At 41.6% G+C, this 26,767-nt stretch overlaps 1 protein-coding gene and 1 long non-coding RNA gene across 13 annotated transcripts in view; one reads left to right on the top strand and one right to left on the bottom strand.

The window, feature by feature from the left end:
* LOC116946801 (uncharacterized) overlaps window positions 1-9,132 on the top strand; it is a 30,323-nt gene extending 21,191 nt beyond the window's left edge. The window contains exon 4 of the long non-coding RNA XR_012945543.1: window positions 5,852-9,132. This is a non-coding gene — a long non-coding RNA (uncharacterized LOC116946801). The remainder of the gene's footprint in view (window positions 1-5,851) is intronic.
* LOC116946800 (calmodulin-binding transcription activator 1-like) overlaps window positions 1-26,767 on the bottom strand; it is a 640,058-nt gene that overhangs the window by 115,763 nt on the left and 497,528 nt on the right. For all 12 annotated transcript variants that reach the window (XM_032961954.2, XM_032961960.2, XM_032961958.2 and 9 more), the window contains 3 exons: window positions 24,184-24,515; window positions 22,206-22,332; window positions 14,052-14,186 (listed from right to left, as the gene is read on the bottom strand). In XM_032961954.2, coding sequence (XP_032817845.2) covers window positions 14,052-14,186; window positions 22,206-22,332; window positions 24,184-24,515 — 594 coding nt within the window. The remainder of the gene's footprint in view (window positions 1-14,051; window positions 14,187-22,205; window positions 22,333-24,183; window positions 24,516-26,767) is intronic.

The raw sequence follows: 26,767 nt of genomic DNA, 5'->3' as shown, positions 1-26,767 counted from the left end.
TCAACATTGGTGTTTAGCTGCACCGCCACCTTGCGTCCACCAAAGTAATGCGTTTTCATACACGTAGCCCTCTAAGGTTACATATACCATGTGTGTGTTTTGAGAATACCCGGCAACAATTATATGCACTCATATCGGATGTTATTAAGTTTAGGGCCATCTGTTGTATGATACAAAAATAACCCCACAGAGAGTTGTAATTTATAATCATATTTCTAAAAAAGAAAAAAAAAACCCCGCTTTCTTTCATTCGACGACTGTGATAATAGTTGGGAGGTGAGCGAGTGGACAGTGGGTTCTGCGCACTGTGCTACGACCGCTGTGTAAACCTGAGTTAGATTCCCAGCCACGGCTGTCATCAGTGGCGAGTGATGTCTGAATTGGTCCTGGGTCCACCCCAAACTCCCTTTCACAAACTTGCACTGACCAGCGCGGTGAAGTATGGCAAAAACAGAACCCTCACCATCGAAATGGTGTGGAGAGGCTTTCAACCAGCAAAGACCTTTAGAATATTTGTAAATGCATGGGAGACATTATCTGTATAAACGACAATTTTGCTTCCACAGTCCTTTATTTTTACATTCCTGATATTCACGCATGAAGTAAATATTATTTCAACAATGGTGTTTTTTTGCAACTGGGGGCAGGAAAATACGAGGGATATATATTGTCCATTGAGTCAAGTGGGAAAAAAATACCATCAGTGCCAATCCTGCCTATATGGACACCATATAGAGACCATGGAAACAAAATCGTAATTTCTTTAAATCTATGTTTCAATTTGAAATGTTCTGCTTTCATTTGATGTATGCATTTTAAATGGCTCGAGGTCTTTGATTTGAAAGATAATAGTTCACGTGTTTTGATGCATTAAATTCGAGTTTATCCAGATGTACACTGCAAGCCTATACTGCGACGCAAACGTCCTCGCTTCTCCACTTCTTAACCTGTCGGATAAATAAACTATACACGCTACAGTATTTAGCAACATCAAAGAAACATACTGCGACTATAACGATCATACTATTGTTTTTGTTCTATAGTAAATGTATTGCAGAACATTTTTTTGCATGTAACTTTGAAGGTCTTTCGTGACTGATATGCGTATGTAGTTATTTCATACACTGCTAGGTGCATACAAAACCACAGTTGGAATGTACAGTAAAAACCTTGGATTGCGAGCATAATTCGTTCCGGAAACGTGTTTGTAATCCAAAGCACTCGTATATCAAAGCACTCGTATATAAGTTGTGATCACGTGACGCTCGGCAGTACAAAGCGTATACGTACTGCTCGTATTGCAAGACCCTCGCTCGTTTATCAAATAAATATTTACTTAAAATGTTTGCTCGTCTTGCAAAACACTCGCAGACCAAGTTACTCGCAATCCAAGGTTTTACTGTAAAGGATATTATAGACTGTATTTCGAAAAAAAGAATGCACTAAGAAAATTCCTTGTGAGCATAATCAAACTATAACATCATGATGTTCACTCGGCAAGAAATTCTGACACAAAGCAGAATGCGTTACGAAACAAATGTTACAAAAGCCATGGATATTTTAAAATGATTTAAACACCACGTCTGGAGCACACTTAAGTCTACATTTCAAATATATATGTATGTGTGTATTTCCATTCTACGATAGTAAAACAAACTCGATTATCAATCATAATTACATACATTAGCACAAAGATGTATACACTATCACATGTTATTTTTCATTTATAAACCTTGCCAGGTTCAAATGGACAGCTGGAATGAGTTACGTGACATTTCGGAATTAAATTTAAGCCTACTTTACACACAGCTGGGTGGCTTAAAGTGCAGACGTAACTTCCAAAAGCTATCGCGGGGAGTTAGCTCCATAGAAGTCCCGCCTGAATTCGTGTCTGCATAGATCTGTACACCGAAAAGTCCATATCTGTCATGACCACTTAAGACCGTGCACATTGCCCAGAGTAACGGCTTGTTTCTTCGTCGCCGTGACAGTTAAACACCACAACTAGCAACTAGGGCAAACCAAATGTACAAAGAGTTAAAGCAGAGGAATTGAGCAGCGGTGAAGCACCCTCGGCATACTCTTTCCAATAAATCATAGATCCAATAAAATTAAATGTGTGTGGCATTAGTGAGCAATTTGGAACAATATGCTGTTTACTTAGTTGTGACACTCGTTACAAAGTAGACATATGCCCAAGAACATCACAATTAAGCATGATTCACACACACAACCAGAATTGTAAACAAAAAGCTCCAACAAGAATGAAAACGATGATGTTCGAAATGAATAAGGTTTTAACGGGTGCTCAACGGGAAATTCGAATTTGCACTGGCGTGTGAATTTAACTTAATCTCATACAAAACCTATTATATCTCTGCAACAATTGGGGCATGTTAATGTGAGTGTTACATAACAAGTTCAAGCCAACATGACTATTACACTATAAAGAAACTATGAACAATAATCCTTTGTGTTTTGATATTCCGCCATGAACAGGCTAACATTCCTTTGCATGACCTACAATCACGGATACATATCATGGTGGAACAGAGGCATAGAGCAAATGTAATTCGTAAATTATTAAATTCACAAAACAAGCAAGCCGAAATTGCCCTCACAGACACGTATTCCACGTTTCACTCGCTATAGTTCAGTTTGGAAGCAACACGTGACACTTGTGCATGCCGTCAAGTGCCGCGATTAAACTTGTAACAACAGGGCTTTTGTGTGCTCAATGGCACACATTTATTTTTGCAACAAAACGGTTGAACAAACACGCCATTTCCAAGGCTTACGCCGCTTCGCAATGCGTGACGGAAATATTGCTCGACGTGTTTTGCTTACGAGGACAAAGAAAAAAAATCCAAAATACTTTGCGTAAGGGGGGGTAAAAAACTCGAGCAACATTTCAGCGGTGAAGGTCAAATGTTGTACAGGTGCACGCAGCGACACGCTCGTTCACAAGCAGTCAAAACTTACGTCTCAATCGATATAAATAATAAAACACATTCATGTCTCCTTCACGCATCCACGTGATTATTTTGAGAATGTATTTCACTCAGATGAGACGCTATTGAGACAGAATGAGTTACTTTTAAAGGGCAGACTGGGATTACAAGAGCAAAGACGAAAATAAGCACACATAAACAACAGACGATTAAAGAAAGGAATTCAAAAACGTGAGAAAATATATACTGTATATTTATATTTTAGGACAAAAGGTACATCATTGCGCTGGCTATTTTAATAAACGATTGGTCTCAAACATGTCTGACTGCTCAATTTGGGCAAATCAATTTGGAATCATATACCAAAAATAGAAATGCACATACCCGATAGAAGAAAAAATGTCTGCAATTGCACGCGTTGAATTATTGTACATCGTAAGTTGCGTGCTATCCTTGTTTTAACGTTACATTTATTCGAGTAATTGTTAATGATGCCACACTTACGTGTTATCAACTTGTCCTGTTCAAAAACTGTCGTTGTAGTTGATGAAATAACTGATCTTGCTACACCTGCAATGCCTCCATTTGGTCTACACTCACTGAGTATACAAGAAAATAAAAAAGGTACATAACAATGTGTAACCACATTTTTTTTTGTTCCTGGGTAGTAAGTGCTATTTCCTAATTGCTCATGCCTCAAAAGTACAGAAAATAGCTATAATTCCCCACAAACTTTGCTTTTGTGACCAGGACAGTGATATTTTGAAATGTACCTACTTTAAATGAGAAAACGTGGTGTGCATTTGTGTCTTTCGTTCCCATAAAGTCCTGGTCACAAAAGCAAAGTTTGTGGGGAATAATAGCCATTTTCTACACTTTTTAGGCATAAGCAATGAAAAAATATCACTTACTACCCAGGAACAAAAATTGTATTACATCGTGTATTATTTAACTATTCCACTATTTAATTACAACTCTTAACACTAATCAAGTATGATTTTTGAATCATAGAAAGTACTGTAAGGCCCAGACAGAGTCGTAAAAAAGCAACATTACTCACATAACCTGTAATTGTGCAGGTTCATCGAAGTTATGAACAAATCATTTACAAGCAAGGGAGCGCCGTGGGTATATACACAAACGAAGCCTTAAATGTTTTCCAAAGTTGAAAAATACCACATCCATGTAAAATTTAAATGGATGGCAATGGTCATGCCACAAAAAGCCTCCTGCGTTTCAACGAAAACTCTTGAGATCGGCGGACTTAGATCTCCTGTGCACCCCCAGAACGCAGCTCAAGTCCATGGGTGGGTGGAGGGGGGGGCGATGTCTGGGCCATCGTTAACGCGGAACTCGGACTGTGGAATTTCTTGCCGAAGGTTTTCAGAGGGAGTCCCCGCTTCTCTTTGAAATGGAAATTTCTATTTTAACTCAAAGCAACTTCCCACACCTCCCCCCCCACCCACACATTTTCATTGATGCAAAGCACCTTGAGATTGCATGAAAGGCGCTATTGTTATAAGCCGTAATCATGACTGTTATTAACCAGACTCCCAATCCAACTGCCGAGAGTTTTCATTCCTCGTCAAGATGGCTGATGATTATTTAGATTATTTGGTTGCTATACATTTCCACGTGATAAGCCACTTCGTTGAGCTATCATTTGTGGCCAGGTCGCTTCTGAAAAAGAAGCTAAGAGCTCCGTGGGCCTTACCTTGTAAGATTAAAATAGATATTTTTTTCGCGATCTGTTTACCTTTCCTATCCCTCGGACTCCCACTGTGTTGTTGTATAGTTTGTTGTTGTAACTGTCTGATCCGCCCCGACGAGACATATGTGAAAAAGAGCTTAACAGCTCATCGGATTCCTCCAGTATAAATAAACATTCGGTTTCTGGCTGAGAGCTTTGGAAATGTTACTTCGCAATCGTCGTCCATTTCCATGGATTAGTAATGGAAGTGCACTGTAGTGCTTATTATTATTATTATACATCACAGCGGTAAAGTCTTTTAAGGCTGGGGAGCATACATTGGAGGATCAATTATGGGAGCCGGGTTTAAGTGTACCTTGGCCTTTCTAAACTCAAGTAGGTCAGCAAGGAGGATAACGATGAATGTTGATTGCACGAATAAAGCTTACAACTGTTAGTGGGAAGAGAATAATATTAATCAAAATCCCAATAAATTCGTTTGTAACACTGTGGCATTTAAGGAAAATATATATATAAAATCGCCGACGTGTTGCGCAATTGCCCTTATTCATAGAACATCAATATATTTACGTAAACCATTTATGTGCTATGAACAAGGGCTATTGCTCGAAACGTCGAGATGTAAAAAAAAATCTCGCCTGGTATACAGGAGGTCGTTGGTTCGATCCCAACCGTGACGCCTGCATATTTGGAGTTTGCTTTTCTCTCTCTCCCCCATGGTCGCCTGGATTTTTCTCTGGGTCCTCTGGGTTTTCCCTCCAACATGCTTAAAGAGTATCTGGCTGCTATACATTTCCACATGATAATCCACTTCGTTGGGCTATCATTTGTGATAGCCAGGTCGCTTCTGAAAAAGAGCTATGGATAGCTCAGTGGGCTTTACCTGGTAAATATATTTTTTTCATTGCTTATTATATTGTATTATTTAAAGGCCTGGGCGTTACTGATGAAGGGCTTTGGGTGTTATTTTTTGTGTTAATCGTGCTTGTGCATCACTGAAGATGAAGCATGACCAATGAACTCAATATTTATTTCTTAACAACATGGAATGTGGTGGGGCTCTGTTGCTGCGTAGACATTAAAGTTCATAGAGGAAGAGAAAAAAACCAAGTCCCGTTCCGCCATCTAGCGGAGGGTTTGTATGTTACAGGTGCATTTATAACATTGAAAATGTTTGTTTGGCATACAGAGTTTGGAAACAACGGCGGGATCCTCCAGGGATAATATTCCGCACAAGACCACAGCAGCAACAGATTCCTCCCTGAGCACTACTAACGGAGTCAATAATACAGTCGCAGCGCGTATCATTCGAATAGCTGCAATGGAGATTTTCAACTGGTAAGCCTCAATCTCAAGAGGACAATGCACATTTGAGCTTTAACACCTATAAACGTGTAGTATCTAACAGTATTTCCCTAAAAATAATGTAGTCATATGTTATGCACTTAAATCTGGTATAATAAACCATAAAGTGAATGCATCGGTCAGTAAACGTTCCTCAATTATATAACCATAGTTATGTACAAGCCGTGTCATTTGAGGATACAGCGAATTTTTGCTGTCTGTTCCACCTGAAGAAGGAAGCTTGTGTTGCCTCCGAAACGTCGTGATTTGATTTAATTTAGTTGTTTTATTTTATTTTACCTACGTGACTTTACCGAAAAAAACAAAGAGTATGAATCCTTGCAGTCACGAAAGCTTCAAATCTAGAATTGACTAATGATGTTCGAGGCAGTTTACCGCAGATGCAACAGGGGCACTTGCAAAAGAGACATCCGTGCTCTGTTGCTTTATTGGGGTTAATGTTCCGCTCAGGGTCCGGAGCGCGTTGAACAAATTCCGAAGAAAAAACACGCGTAAACAAAGACAGAGTATAACAGAGATTTAAAAACGACTATCGACGAGTGAAGTAGGCATAGCTTGAATTGACTGAACGTACACAAAGGGGTATTTCTTTATTTATATATTAATATGGAAATACTTTTACCAGGGACTCGCCACTGGGCGAAGACCCCGGAGCCAGCCCAGGACACACTGGCGGACTCTGTCGCTCAGCTGGCCTGGGAACGCCTGGAAGAGCTAGAGTCTGTGTATAGTAGTGTATAGTGTATAGTAGTGTATAGTGTATAGTAGTGTATAGTGTATAGTAGTGTAGTGTATAGTAGTGTATAGTGTATAGTAGTGTAGTGTATAGTAGTGTAGTGTATAGTAGTGTAGTGTATAGTAGTGTAGTGTATAGTAGTGTAGTGTATATTAGTGTATAGTGTATAGTAGTGTAGTGTATAGTAGTGTAGTGTATATCAGTGTAGTGTATAGTAGTGTATAGTATAGCAGTGCAGTGTATAGTAGTGTAGTGTATAGCAGTGTAGTGTATAGTAATGTAGTGTATATCAGTGTAGTGTATAGTAGTGTAGTGTATAGCAGTGTAGTGTATAGTAGTGTAGTGTATATCAGTGTAGTGTATAGTAGTGTAGTGTATATCAGTGTAGTGTATAGTAGTGTAGTGTATAGCAGTGTAGTGTATAGTAGTGTAGTGTATATCAGTGTAGTGTATAGTAGTGCAGTGTATAGCAGTGTAGTGTATAGCAGTGTAGTGTATAGCAGTGCAGTAGTGCTGGAGTCTGTCGCCAGGGTAAGGGAGGTCCGGACCGCCCTACTCAACACACTGCCAACGCGACCCTCACCAGGACAAGCGAGACAGAAACGAACGAGTTTTTATTGACTACACGTGTTGAAGGTTTTGGTGGTCATGTGCAGCCCCCGCTCTAAGATTGAGACTTGCAAGTTGAAATCTCAAATTGCAGCTATGCGAATGTATGTTGAACTTCTTTCGCCAAACTTGCTAATCGGAGGTGCGGTGGGAAAAACGACGACAAACTAAACATACACAAATTCTTTTCAATAAAGGTCATTTCAAAGTGCATATAGCTCCCGGTAGTTTCCTAATATCGGAGTGAAGAGCGCTACCAGACGGCCGCAGAAGCGCATCTGAAAGTACGCAAAGCGCGGCGACCGTCTTCGTTCGATGCTAAATACTGCAACGCCATGAGAGCCAGCTGCCCGGGTTCATTTGTGCCACAATATTGCCAATGCAGATGAAAATAACGACTTCACGTAAACAGAACCCATGCGAACGCCGTTATGCGGCCCCTTTCAAGGAGGGTTAGAGGTCGCCAGGTAAAGGCTAGGTTAGAGGTCGCCAGGTAAAGTCTTATTGAGCCATGTCTGGCCACTGACAGAGTGGTCACACTCTTCTATCGCCCCCCCCACCCAAAACCTTTGCTGGCTCCTCCAAGTCTAATCCGGTTTCTTTCAGAATTGTTGTGACGATAACCCGGCCATACCCGCCCCCTCCTTCCCTTCCGTGTCTCTCTTCACGCAGCCTGCAGCAATGCATGTGACGCACTGGGTGCACTTAGGCAAGGGCTTTGGGTATTTCCCCTCGTGTAGCCCCTACCTACTAAAATAATACTCAAGGTCGTTCAACAACACCTGAAGGCAGCCCTGTAACCTGATAACCATCGCTAAAACGTCGTTTTTTTATCCTGATGAACTCAAATTTTCTTAGAATTTCAGTGTTAAGTTGGAAAATTGGCCTTCTGGAGCAACTGTAACTGATCACCACAACTCCTAACTCGGGTTTCCCTTTATTAAAGCCACAATTTTATTGGCCAAATGTCAAATGGATGCGCTCTTCATTTAAACACAACCTCACAAATGGTGAATGTCCGTGTACATGCAGGGAGAGTACAATACTGACTTATTGCTTCCCTGATTTATACTCTACTCCATGGTCAGTGACTTGGATAAGTGAAATGGTAGTACAAGACATCTGTCACAGAAAAAAAAAGTAGCTTGATAGGATGAACTCCTTGCTTTGAATATTTAGGAGTAAATGTCACAGAAGATCGAAGGTCGAAGAATGAGGTTCGGACCAGATGGGCAATTGAAATAAGAATGTTAGCAAAATTTAAACGGACATGGGCAATATACAAGTCCAGCCTAAATATTCAATCAACAGCAAATGTCGGTCACGTGACATGGCTGTGAATATTGAACATGAACGAGCGACGCCAATGAAATAATTAAGGCTTTTGAGACACAGTACTTCTTTTGGCAGCGTGGAATTCCATGGTACACCGACTACCCATCATACAAGTCAGTCAAATCGACACAAACCACGACTGGCGATAACAGGAGGAAGGTGCAATGGTTTGGTGGCTGACATCGCTCAACGACCAAAGGGAGACAGAGAGAAAGAAGAATCTCCAACGCCATCTTGCAGGACCCATTCGAATGGACGAGATGTCGGCCAAGGAACAAGTCAGTCATATGATGAACGTCGCGATTTGGACAAGGAGATCGGCGGCAGACGATATGCGTGCATCGCAGATGACCGCAAGAGGTGGAGAGAGTTGAGTGACAAGGCATCGTGGTAAACCCGTGGCCCCTGACGATTTAGAATAACAATGATGGCTTGGATAAAGACTTCGACGTTACTGCCACTTAAGAAGCATTCAAACCTTTTAAAATGCATTGAGAGGTATGAACTCAGTGGAATGGAAGATGCTTTTCAACACTGTGTCATTCGTCATTTTACATGACAATCACCTGCATCTTCGCCAAGGTTGATACTAGGCCTAGGAGGAAGCTCTAATGTGGTTGATGTATGCTGAAAGTTAGACAATGTTTTTCACACCGCATAACTCTTCCATTATCACTCACGCACGCCTTCACTTATCGGATAATGACCCTTCACTTATCGGATTCACGCCTGGCTGCACATACTGCTGTGTAGGCATGTGTGTATGGTGCGTTGCACACAAGACAGTATTCTTACGTAAACGTGAGTACGTGATATGTTTAGTGTAAATTATTTTTATAAATATATATAGGTAGCGCGTGCACTTCTTTATCTGATCGGTTTTAGTTTCATACCTGACTAAGAACATAGGCTGAGGATATACCTGAGAAACCTTAAGCGGAACACAGCTCTCTGTTCTCAACAGCCACGCTGATTGCTCGTACATCAAAATACAAAAGTGATTTCTTGCTCATATCAACATTGAGGCATTGCTCATCTCCCACGCTCCCCTTAAGCCTGGAGTGGATATTACACATTCCTATGGCAGAGGCGAGTCTCCCCATAGGACAACCACGGTTGACTTTCACGCGAAGTGGTATGGATTTTACTGACCAAGGAAAGTTGATGGGTTGAGTAAACCCCCAATCAGGATTTGAATTCTCAACCTACTGATTGAGCCACCTGGTCAGCATCTGAATGACTGCTCTCACAAACTTTGGCTGAGAATTTAGCGATGTAAAGTGCTTTGTGAATTCAATGATAGGTGCTGTATAAAAATGCTTAATTATTACTGTTTGTATTGGCGGCACAAGAAGTTACCACAATGTCTGACAATAATACAATAAACCATAGGTGGTAATCATGGAATTTATTCCAATTCTAATTGTCCCATTACCCATAGAATTAACGTTCAGTGTGTTAAGGCGTTCACAATTGCACACTTCAATAATGCAGGGCAGTCAATTCATGGCAAAGGCAAGGAGCAGAAATCAGGAAGCACAGAAGTACAGTAACAACAATGCATTGTACTACACTGCACTCTTCTGCCAACATCATAGCACTACAGCCGACAACACCTACTATGGCATGGTGGTCACCCATCAAAGCACTATCCAGGCTCAACTACTGCTTAGCCTCTGAGGTCTGATAATGATGGGGTGCACTCAATAGTGATCTTGTTAAAGGCCACATCGCGAAACGTTTTCGATTACATGAGTGCAAAGGTGTTATCTTTGGACACGTTTAATTCGATTTAAGGTGAAAAACTCGAAGCATCTTTTAAAAGCTTACTGGCGGGTATTTGTTTTGCAACCGTGTGACATATTTGGAGGTGACCAACGGCCACTTAATTTGTGACTGCGGGCGATGTTTGTGTAATCCAAGGGGTCGCGCGTGCACTTAACGGAAGGAGGGGTTCGGGATTGCTCTCAACGTGCCTTTTACCTCCATGAGTTGAGAGAGTTTGCCTTCTTCGCTGACACGGTGACACCACGGTTACATTGCTTTGATAGCTTTATTTTGGTGATTTCGAAAACGTTTTTGGTTTCGCCATATTTGTTGGTTGTAATACAGAGCTAGACTGATAACTTTAATCTAAATTGTCTTATTGTTTGACTTGCATCCCACTGGGATTTTTGCACACAGCATTTGATATGCGGTGCTTTTTCTGGAAGACTTTGCTGTTTTTTCCTGGATTTTTCTGTTTGCGCGTAGTCACTTTAAGATGTTTTCTTGTTCATGTTTTTGTTTGTTGCGGTTGCACCCGATTCAAGAGCCGAATGGCTCACAGGGCTATACGAAATAAATGAAGCTGGAACGGTGCAAGAACCCCCAACGTTCTATTTTGCTCAACAGCTGGGTGAAAAAAAAAATGGTTTGCAAGACCGGGCGCGGCATTCTTGCCACGCCGCATGCATTACCTGCACCAATTGCGGCGCCCAATTGATTTAATGTGAAAGTAGACTTTGGACTTTTTCGTCTCCGGGTCACGTTTTAACTACACTCACAGTTTTGATTTAAAGCTTTCGTGACTGCAGGGATTCATAGTCTTGGTTCTTTCGGTAAAGTCACACAAGCAATCATCATCAGGTGTGAAAACCACACCTGATGATGATTGCTTGTGTTGCAGTCGAAACGTCGTGAGAATTTTATTGTTTTATATTTTTATTATTTTATTGTTTCCCTTCTACGTGACTTTACCGAAAGCACCAAGAATACACTCACAGTGTGGAGGAAAACACCGTGGTAGCATTGTCTGCTTAAATCGGACTCAATCCTCAACGAGGTAGGAGGCCCGACTTGTTTTGGAAGAAATATCATGATATTGCTAAGAGCTTTTATAGAAGACATGAATACAAATCCTACAATAATTTAGCAGAAAAAAACACTTTCTACCAACATATAAATCAGGGTTACATATTTCATAAAGGGCGATTCTCAAGGCCCTTCCGAATTTTGGTATCCTATTTTCTTTAAACAATATAATACATTTATACAACAAAAAACTCAACACATTCGTCAATAATGCCACCTTGAAAGGAAAAACTATACAAAAGGTGACATTTCGGGCAATGTCCCTTGTACATGGAACATGCAATTATTTTTTTTATCATTACAAAGTTATATGCATTGCAATACATATTATTTGGGGGTGGGGGGGGAGGCGAGGCACCATCTGAGCAGATATCACAAAGCGTAAAGTAAACAATGTGTATGTGTGTTGTGCAGCACACTGAGCAGGCCTTCACATCCGCAAAGGTATGCACGTATGTATGTTGAACATCTTTTGCACCGCACGTAGCCATCCGGGCTAATTGGAGGTGTGGGGTAATGACAACAAACTAAATGCAAAAAGCAGTTCTAAAGAAATGAGTTTGTCAATCTAGATTATTTAAAAGTGCGAAGCTCCAGTGACTTCCTAATATCGGAAGGAAGAGCGTCCCAGGCGGCTGCAGAAGCGCATCTGAAAGTGCCCAATGCAGTGACCGTCTTTGTTTTTATGGCTAGCCAAAAGCCGCTGCGAGGATGACGCGAGCTCGCGTCATGGTTTGTGCAATTTTACGAGACGAGCAAGGTATTGTGGTTCATTTTTGGCATTCGATCAGAGTGCAACATTACAAAACAAAAGTAAAATAATTTGAATTAGAAAAAAAAAGAAGAAACGCAGCTACAATCAAGTGAATAATATGCGCGAAACATTCACAGATTATGAAAGTTTGAACAAGCCGTAGTGTTTCCGTGAGAAAGCGTGAGTGAATTAATTTCCTGGGCTGAGCGCTCCTTAATTTTCTGTAAAAATATAGTGTGAATATAATGCGAAGTTACACTTACTATTTACAAATACTATCAAATCCCCAACAATAATAGACTCATGCTACGGAAATTACAAATGTAAAGATATGCCTTCGTCAATTTATGCTGAACGGGTTTTAATGTTGTAGCATCTGAATTAATTACCCTAGCGGGTGCTCTCTGAGCATATCATATTCGCGCATGTTTTTATATGAGCTTTTGCACCACCGTTGTCAATGTAGTACCGCTAATTTTGAAAATCGTTTTCACACAACATCGGCAAACAATGCGAGCCTTTTTGAGAGGTCACTTTGTATGAAAAGCAGGCATAGGTGTTAACCTATTATCTTTAAATGTTTCCTAGTCATCGGTGACAGGATATATTTCTTTACATTTGTTTCCCTGTTCAGTGGTGACAGGATATATTTGCCATCTCATCCCCATTGTTAGAGCCAAAAGGCACATATGGGCCAGAACTCAATCTTATCTTCTTCCAGGTGGTAGACAAATCCCACGGACGTTAAGGTTATTTCGAGCACAAATCTAGTTTTCTCCGCAACAGTGTCGAGGCAGTCGACGGCAAGGCCAGCACAGCTGCACGAGAGGCTGAGCCCGATGGGCCCCCTTCCGTTTCACATGCCAAGCAGTGAAACGTTGGGGGAAACCATTCTCTTCCGAACAGAGGGCAATCACCATTCCTTCAACGGTATATTCTCATCATAAGTACACTCTGACAAGGTTTTGTTGTTGTTGAAGAAATAATATACTTTTTTTGTAATGTAATTACTTGAATAAAATAATGCTAATAATAACTGATAGCCCAAACCAGTGCTGGTTCAAGGCTTCCCCAACACACCATTATGTCAATGGGGGCTGCTGTTTGACCATGACCTCAAATTTATATCACAACAACATTCTGGAAGATAAATGCATCGTAAATCACATACGCACAATCATATGCAGAACATTTTGCAGCGTTAAGCATCAACAGGGACCATCATTCCCGCAACTATCCATGTACACAATTCCCAAGCCCACAAAAAACAAGTCGTACAGGGACTAATCTACTTACGAACATTCGACTTATGAACTTTCAGAGATGCGAACAAACCTGTCCTATGTCCAGTTGCGTGTTCATAAGTTCAACCGCCGTGCAATAGATGGCGGTGGTGGCATCTACATCTGCCGAACATGAAGAACCAGTGGCATCTACATCTACAGCAGATTATACAACTTGTAAAGCCATTCCCCGTGTTTAGTGTGCATGCCGTAGAATATGTTTGACAGGAGTAAAGCTGCACTTATGAACAAATCGACCTCGGAACCGACCTCTGGGACCTAACTCGTTTGTAAGTATAGGAGTCCCTGTATAACTTACAAAATCAGTGCTACGACGCACTGCAAGCCCAAGTGCAGCAATTGTCGAAGTAAGAAGATTTATTCTTTTAAAGTTCGGGGTGGCAGTGGGGGCCCCCCCCCCCTTACCCTCACCCACCCGGGGGCGGTGACTCACCATCCAGCGAGAGCCAGTCGTGCTGCGTGGCTGGCAGCGACAGAGAGTTGCGCGCCCGGTACTCAAACACCACGGCGGTGGAAATGATCTGCCCTTCGCACGCCACCTGCAGCGTGATCAGCCCTGCCTCGTGAGCTGGGAGCACACGCACGCACGCGCACCGGTTTTAGCGTCTGCGGCATCGTCCGCCATCAGTCACACGTCAGCACATTTCCAGCATTTTCTTCTCAGACAAATATATATTTTTTTGTTATATATATTATCACGAAGCATAATAGTTGTCACGTATTTAGGCACCTTTCACAATGTCTCAATGCATCCGCACATGGAAAAGGGAGGCATACATAATATATAAAAAACCGGGGTGGTAAGATAAAAGCCAGAGGATAACAAAGCTAACGATGAGAATGCTTTCTTTTTATCTATTTTTAGTCGGGACTCAAAAGATATCAACGCCGACCTGTGCCAGATTGTGACAATCGTGTGTTTGGCGAGTGGGCGTGCGGCAAAACGCGGCAAGCTGATCGCTCCACAGAGTGGCTTTTTCTCCAAGCTGTGCTGTTAAACTATAGTACTTTAATACCGAATAGTATTTGCACAGGGCTTTCATATTTTGCGCAGTATGGCTCTCTGATGTGTTCTTTGGTTGTCCCCCGAGTGTTGTTTGGCACGATGTCCGACGTTTCGCAACACATGCTGGGGAGCTTGTCAGAAATCATGCCAAACAATGCGCGGTACGAACGCATTGGAGGTGCTGCAAGTCGCGTTTCAGGCAGAGGCCCTTAACCAGAGCTCAACTGTGATGGCACAGTATGAGCAGAACAGATTTAACGTCAACTTAGCAAGATGTGACGGTACATGCCTGTAATCCGGTAACCTGAAAGCAGGGTTGATGTATCACAGCAAGATGGAGAACGAGTGATGTGCCTCTTTCTACAGGATAGTATGGCGCTTGTATACGTCTTTAGAGCAAGGTGTATGACCGATCTGTGCAAAGTTTGTAAATTCTGCATTTGTATGCACGGGACTTTCCCTGTGCACTGTTTTTTTTGCCCAACTAAAAACCAATATACTAAAATAGGAATTGGAAAACGTCACTAAGCAGTATTCTACTTCAAAAGAGTACAAAGGAATCGTGGGAGTCTCGTAAATAAATACATATACTAGAAACTAAAAAAAAACAGCAACAATACTTAAATATTTCACATTTATACCTTGATTGCACAACTTGATTCCATATGTCTCATTAACTAGCCGTCAAAGCGCCAAACATCTCCAATGGAGACAACTCTGCTGCTTATGATTATGTAATGATATATAGCTCGTATGTAGGTTATATGTAATGTAGATTACATGTAGTTTATGAGAACAATATTACAAATATATCTTTTACATTTTTTTTTAAGTCGGCTCTGCAGCCACACATCTGCTCATCTGCTCTACCGTTTACAATGACCCCGGCGTGACGCGAGCACCGTTTTAAAATCATACAATTTGTTTGCATCCCTCTTTTGCACAAATCGCATTTGTCTCACAAACTTACTCTTAACGTTGATGTGATAGACATTATATTGTCTCGTGGTTATTATTATTGTTAATATTAAATAAAGTGTTATTATTTGATCCATAATTCGTTTCAATTTGGATAAGACCCTGTAAGTATAAATACATGTTAATTTTATTTTGTTAATTTACGTATGTTGAACTTCTTTCACACTGTACATAGCCAACCGTGCTTATCGGGGATTGTCTTCAACATTATAACCCTCCACCACCTCGCAAAGTGGATCAAATAAAGTTGTTAGATGGACAAATATCCCAATTAATTTGGTTCGTCAGCAAACTGGAATGTGAAAAAGCTAAATGTTGATTATAATCATTACTTTTATACGTAGTCTACTTGATGTAACCCAAAAGAAACCAATTGTGAATCTCAATATGGTAGTGAAAGCCTACGTATATTATTTTATTGTAATTTTAATAACTCAAATGCATCCAATTAAATTCAACCAATCTCTGTAGATAGATTCAAGTCCATCAAAATGTATCTCAAACAGGCTTTCCGCTCGCTTTCAAATTATCTTTTATATCCCAAATCTTTCTCTCCTCTCACACACACACAGCTCTCAACTGTGCTCAATTTAATCCGATATGCACTTTTTAAAATGTCTGTAATGTTGTGCAAAACACACCTGTCTGAACAGAGTTTTGAATTTTATTTTAATATGAAAATAGAATGAACCAGATTATTACATTTTGCAGCAAGATCACAAATCATAATAAACGTTTTTGGGTTAGATCGCGTTATTTGTAAATGTGTCGTAACCCTCCACCACCCGACACGGTCAATCAGCAAAAAAAGTGTCACGTTGACAAAAGACAAATAGTTCACTACTTTAGCCCACCGGTGTGTTGAAGAGTGAATCTACAACATTTACAGTTTTTGAGTACGACGTTTCGCTGGTAATTACATCCAGCATCATCGGGCAATTCGCCAGAATGCTGATTGGCCGTGTCGGGTGGTGGAGGGTTACGACACATTTATAAATAACGCGATCTAGCCCAAAAACCTTTATTATGACTAATACTGGTCGCAAAAGCCTACGTGTTAAACTGAAGATCACAAATCGTTTTGTATTGCCAAGCAGTCGCAAAAAGAAGGGATGGAACACGAATAAACTGAATATCTCTGTTACATGTGCTTTGACCACAGGTACTCAAGTTAACGTAGTACGATTGAGCAATCGTGTAATGAATTTCAGACTTCAGATGTAGACATTGGCCTACCAAATACCGTACTTCAATTATAATTATCATTCTTAATTTGCTAGAGCAAGCCATGATAGAATAAAGGGCAAAATGTAATAAGGCTATACCTTATTCATGTCCAATTTATTCTCCACCCTGAGAGTGCCATGAGCTATATTGGTCTGCGCATAGCTCTTAAAACATTGCGAGTAACCCATTAATTACTATACATGGCACAGCTATTTATAATTTCAGAAACAAAAATTATCGCACCCCAACCTGCCCGTGCCACTTGTGAATAATGCTACACAATATGCGCTTGGCCAAAAAATAAGTAATTTTATTTTTGCATTGTAATAACAGTGGTCCAAATGAGATACTTGCCCCCAGTATGGAAATGTGGAATTTCCGAAACAGTTTGCCAATGGAGCATTGCTCCAATGTTCATTGAACTCGGAAACACGTTATAAAACGAACTCTTGATATTGCGCATCAATGCATTTTATGGACGTGTGCGCTATATTGCATTGAGAAAAAAAAGCCAAATTACTGAACAACAATTTCGCATTTTGACTGCAAGGCATATTTAAATTGCACAGTAATGTACCAGCGTTATTGTATGCTGCATATTTGGCGTGAGCGTAAAAGGACTCGCGAGGCGCCCCTTAGGTCAAGCACCGGACATGTGGGCAAAAAAAATGTGCAAGTAAAAACAGTAATGCGTTGGACTAATGTGCACAGTCTGCCTCGAAGCAACAAGTAACAAGCAAGAGCAAAATAAATAGCAAAATCGTGAATCTCAGAAGAAGGTTTCTCTATTTTTGTAACACTGTAGTATGTTATACACAGGTGCAAATAAAAAAATGCTGAAATAATGCATGTATACTTAAATACATCAGGAACACATGTAGTAAAAATGGGGTACATTAGCTTGGCATTGTGCGTGTATTTAATGGGCTCATTATTGACTTAAACAACTTTGCTTTACCAAAAATTTACAATACATTTTAAGGATATTACATATGAAAGTGTTAATTTAATGAAGTGTTAGTTTAATAACATTTAACGAAGAACATAATTAATAGCACACGCGTTCATGCGTATCATCACATGACTGTTCTCAGCAGCTCATACGAAAACATTTTATTTTTATACACACGAGCTGAACAAAAAATTAGCTTTATTTTTAATTTAAAGCTTTCGTGACTGCAGGGATTCACATTCTTTGTTCTTTCGGTAAATAACCAAGAATATAAAAAAACAATTAGCGTAACCTTTCTACTTTCTCATTTGACCAATAAGAAACCCCTTTAGAACCGCAATTTCAATCGTCCCGTCAGACACCACTTACAATAACGCACCGCCAGGCTTAGCCCTTCGATCGATAAATATGACAAATTAAAAAAACACAAACACTCCGGCGACTCCGGCAGGGCTTTAACCCAAGCCCAATTTGCGCCGATGCCCCAGCTGGCCCCCCGTGCTTTACCGTTGGTCGCAGACAAAAGTGATATCACCTATCGCCGCCGTCGTCATCTGCGCCGAGGCTCACTCTGAACGGCGGGCTGTGCCACCACGATCTGGCCTCCTACTCGAGGACGTGCTGTTGAATATCGTCGTGGGGGGCACGGAGGTAAGGGGCCCGCATCCCCCTCTCCCAGTGGGACATCACTCAACGGGGGGGGGGGGGGGGGGGGGGGGAGGGGGGGCCAACGCTCACAGCGCCCCGGCGGCATCACCGCCTCGTAATAGCCGATAAAGCTGGATGCTGAAACTTGAGCCACTGTGATAATTGCTTCACTTCTTACTGAGCTGGCCGTAGGCCTCGGCAAGGTAAGGTAATTTAGCTTTTTTTTTTTTTTACCGGGTAAAAGGGTAAAGGTGTCGACATGCCAAGGGGTAAGGTAAAGGGTAGGGTAAAGGTAGCTTGGAAGAATTACCCGGTAGGGTAAAGGTAGCACGAAGTATTACCCGCTAAATACGGTGCCTTGTTTACTGCTAAAAGCTCCGTGGCGCAGTGCGTGGCCTCCATTTAATAAGTATTATTTTAAATACTTTTTTAAAAACACGCTTTAATGAAATGTACCCTACTAGTAATGTCAGAACTGCACGACTCCAGGAAGTGGCCCCGAAGTTTGCCACAACGTAAGGGGAACGTGGTGATGTACAGCCAACGTCAGTTGAGCGTGGACAATTAGACCCAAGCCGAAACATAACATATAAAATAATGTAAAAAAATATTTTTTATTTAATTTTTAATGATACAATACAGTATTGTCATCAGTATGCCATAAGTATACCAAGTTTGCAGTCGATACCACAATGGAAGGTGGGTTAAAATTGAGTTACAAGATTTGAGGATATAACAACGACAACGACAGACAGTGAGTTAAAAGAAAGCGTGTAAAATTGGAATAATCGAGAGTATTCTATATGAATAAAGCGCTCTACCAAGCATTTACCTGTTATAAACCTTTTTCATGTGTAGTACCCCAGTAATTACCCTGTAATCGGGTAATTTGTATGGGGTAAGGGTAAAAGGTAGGGTAAACGTAGGCTCGTTGCTTTTAACCTTTTACCTTACCTGCTGAAGGGTAAAAGGTAGGTAGAGTGTTGTATAGTGGTAAGGTAAAAGGTAGGGCAAAGGTAGGCTCGTTGTTTTTACCTTACCTTGCCGAGGCCTAGCTGGCCGCCAGTGCACTTGGACAAATGTGTTTTTTTCTTCGCGTGCGTTTCTGCGCAACGCCAGGTTAACTTTTTTTTTTTAGAAAGGTTGTTTCTCTGATACATTTACCGTCTATATTTTTCAGGTGAATAAAGTTATTTGATTTTTTAAAATGAAAACGAATGAGTTCTTCCTCTAGCGGTCCGATGCGTTTTCGGGCTGTTACACCGTGTTATTCGGCACGATGTCCGACGTTTCGCTCCACAATGCTGGAAGCTTCTGAAGGGCTGGGTGGACACATGCAGCGAAATGTGCATCCCCAAAACACCTCGCAGAGTTAAATAGCACAAGCTCTAAAATGTACACAGTAAACCGCAGCTGTGTATCTTTCAAAAATGCAGCATGTATTTCAATGAAACGGTATGAGTGGTTTTCCAGACTTATGTTAAGCCACACCACTCTGGGCCAGTTTTTCCCTTCGCTAGGGCTCATCAGTAGAGCGATGCATGTACAATATTAAAATATTGCTGTATTTTTTATATTAATATATATTTGACAAAGGGAAAACATGTATTTGTTTTTAATTTGAAACTTTCTGGAAATATTAAATGTTTGCACAACCAGCGAAGCACTTTAAAATACGCAAGTTACTTAGTAAGTGGCAACTATTAGTATTAACTAATAGGAAAGTTACATTTTAAAGCATGGTTAATTATGTAACGGCCTTCTTTGAAACTTTACTTGCTTGACCAAGACAACAAACAGGACTATGGTACTTGGTGGGGGAATGTTTACCTCCAAGAAGCTTGGTCTATCGGTCATCATATTCTGCTAGATAGAGTTGCAACGATTACTTCCAGGGATTATATCCAAAAGAAAATCGTGACAATTTTGCTCATGGGGAGATAACGTACTGTGCATACAGTACATATGAACTAATTATATGGCATGCTACAATGTACATTGCAATAATCATTTTTGCACTTATTTTTTTAGGTTATATGGAACTTGGTGAGAAAATACTTTGACGACCGTTTTCATTCTCCGAATTAACTAAAAGAAAAATGTCTATGTGATTTCTACAATAAGGATTTTATCAAATGTAATTCATAACATAAACGTGCGATTCCCACACATTTTTGTAAAGCAGCACAGAGCAGCCTCAAGCACCGGCTGTGAAATCCTGTATGGGAATCCACAGGGCCTCTTCAAGGAAGATGCAAACCCAAGGAAAAAGAGTAATCATCTTGTTGACAGAGCCAGAGTTGTGTATTGCCAGGGTGTGACATGAGTTTGAAGCTTTCGCTTATGGGGGAAATCACGACGAGGAAACACGGTCAGGAGGTGACCGGGCAGGGCACTGTAGCTGGCGCCACTGAGACCCTGGGTCCATACCCAGACAGGCCTCCTGTGATTAAACTGGGTTCTCAAGTGCAGCGAGCTGACGGAGAAGTCCCGTAAAAGATCTCTTCTGCAAGCCATTGTGAGACGTGGCGCAGACTGCTGTCCTAGACTTTCGAAACTCTTGCTTTGCCTCGTGACTCGAAGGCGATGGGTAAATTTGAATAGGACTGTAGGAGAAATACCTTTAACAATCAGTCAAGATCACTCTGCAGTGGTGTCAGTAGTGATATTAATAGAATGCTCTTGAATTATTAAAAACATATTTTTGATCCATGAGTAACCAAGCCTGGAACCCATGAAAAGAACCGAAATACATAACTTACATAAGAGCTGTTGATTTTCACGAGTTTTCATGTTACTTTAAATTCATTACACGTTGTTTGGGATTTTTTTTTTGTCAACGTAGGAGCGGTGCAGGATGTAATGTGCGTCTCAAGACGGCGCAGCGGCAAATGCTCTACTGCTGTGCACTCAGCTAGTGAGCAGTTTGTACGTGGGTCTCTCTCAAGAGGTCAAATTAACGTTCAAATAAAATAACTGCAAGATGCAGGCTTATTTTTTAACACCGCTTGGCTTTTCGAGAAACGTAAACTTTCAAGACACGTGTTCATAAAATTGAACCCTTTCGCTACAGTTTGGTGGATGATTTTTTTTTCATACATGGGTGGAACGATGGCACAAATTTTCTTAACCCCCCCCCCCCCACCTAAGTCCAGCCATCAGTAAAATGGTTTACAAAAAGTTAGTCGGTCGGCAGATCGCGGTGTGGTGGGGGGTAAAGTGTGGGGGGTACACCAGCTTCTTTCAAGACATTTGACCAGTATGGAAGACTTGGCCAAAATATCCTCCAGAACAGTGGTTCTGGAGCCTTTACCGCAGCCTTGCGCCCCTTTGGTTCTCAATCATTAAAACATGTATAATGTTAACACATAGGTTTGATGAAACAAAGTAGTTGTACTTACGTGCCCTTGCTTAATTTGCGTTTAAAAAATAAATCTGGCATGTTCTCGACACCCCCAGAAAAGGCATCTCGCACCCCCAGGGGATGCAGCGTGCACCCCAGGTTAAGAACCGCTGCTCTAGTGGGGCTCTCTAGAGCTCCCTGTAGTAAGTTCAGTGGTAAAAATATTTGTTTTCGAGTCAATGCCGCTATCCATCCACAGGATACTCTTTTTTCATAACATGTAACATTAGCAATAGCCGGCATGGGCCGGGAACGTGTGCACAGAAGGCTTTAAGACGGTCCCTCTAAAGGGACCACACCAGCACCCCCTGACCTACCCCGCCCTCTACCCACAATCCATCGCTACAAATGTAGACAAGCGTGATGGTCTCACCTGGGCAATAGCAGCGAAGCACCCCGCTCTGAATTAACGTCGCAGGGACGGAGATCTGGTCGAAGAGACAGCTGTAACTGTCGCTGCTCACATTCCACGGACCCGTAATAAGAACTTTCACTCCTCCCTGAGAAAAATACGTGAATAGAGAGTGATGGATTTATTAGTATTTTGTTACACTTTTTTGGCCGAGTACAAGTTATTGCGATTTCATTACTGTGCACGTCAGTATATACTGTATCATATGAGATCAACTTAATTAAAATAAACCTCAACGAATAGCGTACATATTACATATGCTAAAGATGCCAATTGTCATTACATTAGTGAATCAAGTGCTATTCTATCCATCTACGTCTAATGCGGATTAACTCACTATAGAACCTTCACTACTCAAACAATCTATCATGTGACGTATTAATAACGCATCTTTTTTTTCGATTTACAAATAACATCACAACACAGTGTTTGCTCAGAACAGATTTAAAAAAAAAACGCATGAACACGGTGGGGGGTCGCCCTCTCTTTGGTCTCGAATTTACTCGGTCCACTGCTTGCTCAGGTGTATTTCAGTGCAAAGCAATCGCACGCATTGCGCGCCGAATGCGCGCAGTCTGGGAATATGGCAACGCAAGCGGGCCAGCAGAGACCTAAAAGACAATATCATGGAAAACTTCTACACTTTCACCATTAACCTGCGGATGTGTGGAAGGAGCAGAGCATCCCCCCCACCTGCCACCCCTCGCCTCTCCTTAGGTCTAATGAGGCAATTGGGACGTTTCACTGCACCCATGTCATCATCATGCGCGGCTGTGCTCGCATCGCTCCTGCCGATGGACCCAGGATACGTGGCTCGGGCGGGGACACACGGTTATCCACGAACACGGCGAGCAACAGAAACGTGACCCCGCTTCTGATAAAGTCTCAATGCCAAATCGATACTTGTGATTTACCCAGGAGAGCCTCACTGGGTGTCCAGATTGCTTTTGCTTGGAGGGTCTCCTACAATAAATGGGCTGTTTGGCCAATTCCATAGTATGTACATATGTTGAACTTCTTTCATACCATACATAGCCAACCGTGCTAATCGGAGGTGTGAGGGGCATACAACAAACTCAACACAAAAGCAGTTTAGTTTGTTGTCTCCCCTCACCCGCACCTCCATTCACGAGTGTCTGGCTCCATGTGCGAATCAATTCAAGTGTCCTGGAGAAAAACCCCCGACATGGAGAGGGACTGGTAACACTCAAAGCTCTGCAACAGACAGATAAAAGTGGGTGGAAAACTCGGAGAGTAGATTACCCCACTTTGAACGCTAAACGGAGTTACACTGACAAATATATTTATATTTAGGTCGACGCAAACTAAATCAGCATAGCACATCGCTGGCAAGATGGATGCGCGTTACTTAACTCTCCTGGGTGGTGAGTGTCACAGCGTAGGACTGTATTGTGTTTCGGCATTGAGTTAAGTGCATTACTGAGTGTTTACAAACTCCAACGACTCCACATGCCATCGAATTACAATGGCACGAGTAGCCCCAACACCCCTATTCGTAACAAATAAAACAGAGGCGTGAGACAACTGAGATGGAACCCAAACACACCAGGAAAATAAGCACCCAAATAATTTTCGTGAAACAAATGTTTGTGGAAGAGTGGAATTCATTAATGAAATCCTCGGCATATATTGCAACATCCAAAACATACCGCGAGTCAAAATAGCTTCTCTTTATACTTCTCTTCCCCCACAGTGCTCGAGATTGGAATTCCCTATCTATTGTCTATTTTCCCAAAGTCTTACAATCGTGCTCAATTCAAGAAACATATTAAACCGATCGCACATTTATTCTGCGACGCCTTCAACACCGCTGTTCATTGCTGGCCGCTCAGTGTTTCAGGGCCTTTGGGCCTGTGCTCAGCACCCGTGATAAAATAAAATGACAAAATGAAAAATACATGTGATATAAGACACTCACCTCAGGGTAGGACCATTCCGGGGAAAAATCTGTCACAGTCACCAGCTGCCCAGTGCCGGCCCCATGTCCATCACTTCCCACCATGCCCTGCGGCGACTCCACACCAGCCATCCCCACAAACGAAACCGAGCTGCCAGCCGTGCTCAGCTGTAGGCCAGGTAGCCCATTCTGGGCTTGCTGTTGACTCTGTTGTTGTGGCTGCTGCTGCTGCTGTGGCTGCGTGCAGTTCATGGGGACGTGTGACGTGAAAGTGCTCACAGTTCCGCCACCACCGTTGCTGCTGCCCTCGATGAGCCTCTCCTGTAGGCCGTAAAGACTGCGGGAGCCTCCACCTGAAGGGATGGTGCAGAACGACAAACGGCGGGACCCCAGGGTAAGACCGATTTTTTTTTTTGCAATAGCTTCAGAAACATGAACTGTCGTCATTTTTCATGCGAAGGGAAATTATGTGCGAATTCGATGACAGGTCATGAGTTATTTAGTATTTTTACTCGCCGATAGAAAGGCTGCCGCATGTCTTACTTTTCAATGTGTAATACATTTGCAATGTTGTGAAAGTACAACGTGGACAAATTAATCACTTAAAATATGGTGAATTTAAAAAAAGTATGTTAATTAAAACGTAAAGAGTTGGGAATGTAAAAAAACACCTTATAAGAAAAAAAACAGCACAATATTATTTATAATCATGCATACATTATGTATAATCTTAAGTCTACTGTGCAAGAGTCAGGATTAGACGTCGAAACATATGTGCACACGTGTTTGACTATCACGTAGGCCTCATATTGTCATACTGCAACTTTAAAACACAAAGTTTCATGTACTTTGAATGACAACATCCAACAATCAGATCTTCCTTTCCTCCCACTTAAAGTAGAACAAGCAAGTTGCTTCAGGAGAACCCCACTCACACTGACGAGATCGTGCATGCATTGGTGCAATTTATTTTAAATAATACTGTCCATGGACCCATGCATCAGATGCCACAAAACACGTAATTTCATATTGCAAGAGAGCACAATGTAACTACCCTTTCTATCCTTTCGCAGCTACATGTAAAAAAAATATTTGCAATCTGGTATCATGAATGATAAGTTAACGGCGCTAGTTTTGAGAAATATATATTTTTAATTCAGTGGCTCACTACAGGGCACGTGAGTGGTAAGAGAGACTTCTACACTCAATGTACACTCGATACTTTTAAACCATCACCAGTGTGGAATGAATTCCAATTTATCTTCACTCATCGTGAATCCAAAATTAAACTCGGCTCTCAGGCCAGTCATGCCCGGGACTGTGCTCCAATATGGTGCTTCCAAAAGAAAAACAATCTAGCCAATTTCAAATACATCCTTTTGGACTCCAAGGAAGTTTGAAATTCCATTACGATGCTACAGAACGCTTTATGGGGCATCCTCATGCCTGCCAAATTCATTTAAGTTTTACGTGATTGCCACTAGAAGTGCAAGTAAATGGCCTAGTCCTCTGTGCTATCTGTACCACAGATCTGGTTGTCAACATCAATTGGTTGATATTTTCCACTAAGAGCTTGAGAAAAAAGCATTGTCTTCCAATGATTTAACCCTCATTTAAGTGAATTGCATTACGAGCATATAATTGATTAAACAAAACGCTCTGTAATCTGCATCAAACCACCCTCGACTGCAAATTGATAGCTCTTCCTGGGCTAAGCATATTTCATTATGCCCAACTAACTGTCGTAGAATTATGGTCATTTTATCCAATGGTATGACTATCAGAATGACTATTAATCATCTGTATTGTTCCTGTTATTGTCATATTGTCTGCAATGCTTGTTAGGCCATTCCACCAACAGGCAGTCATATTTTTGTTACGCACACCCAGATAAATCGCAATGTCCCTCCTGCCACAATATAAACACACTACAAAATTGTTAGGTAAGTGACAGTTCACGTGACAACACAGGATAATATTCTGTGACCCCTTGAGGTCACGAAGCACTCGGGGGAAATTTTAGGGGAATCGTTGCCAGCAAAATAGTCACTTGGAATGGTTGCCACACCGTCTGCCATGCCGCCAGACGCAACGAGCGAACTGACAATATGAGTCCGGTGAAAGCTGCCAAATGTAAACACCCGTCAGAGTTCAACAGCATCGGTTCGTGCAAGCCGGGCTCTACTGATGAGACGCTGAATGTCAAAACCAGTCGAGAGTTTGTTTGCGTTGAACGAATGCTGCTGAAAGTAATACACTCTCAGAAGGCCATGCGGCTGATGGGATGTCTAAAAAAAGACTCGTATTTTTTTTACGTGGAGGGATAAAACGTGAAGGGGGTGTATTGTTTACATTGTTACAGGTCACTCTGTCATTGCCACACCAAAGATCACTACATTTTCTCCTTATCAAACCTGCATCCAGTGAACAACGACAGTAATTATTGTCATAAAATTGCCCTTATGTATCTGCAGCCTGTAATAATCACAGGTGACATCGCACAACTATGTCTGGTGCGATCATACCCTTGTATAGCTTCCTGCAAAATTAGTGTCATTGCATGTTCAGGCAGGCCACAGTGCGATTGTGGCCATGCAACCTAAAC

Source organism: Petromyzon marinus, chromosome 28 (genome assembly GCF_048934315.1).
Source record: "Petromyzon marinus isolate PM22_M1 ecotype Great Lakes invasive population chromosome 28, UKy_Petmar_22M1.pri1.0, whole genome shotgun sequence".
Lineage (NCBI taxonomy): Eukaryota > Metazoa > Chordata > Hyperoartia > Petromyzontiformes > Petromyzontidae > Petromyzon > Petromyzon marinus.
The sequence above is the reverse complement of the archived record's forward strand: the minus strand, read 5'-3'. Positions and strand labels throughout refer to the sequence as shown.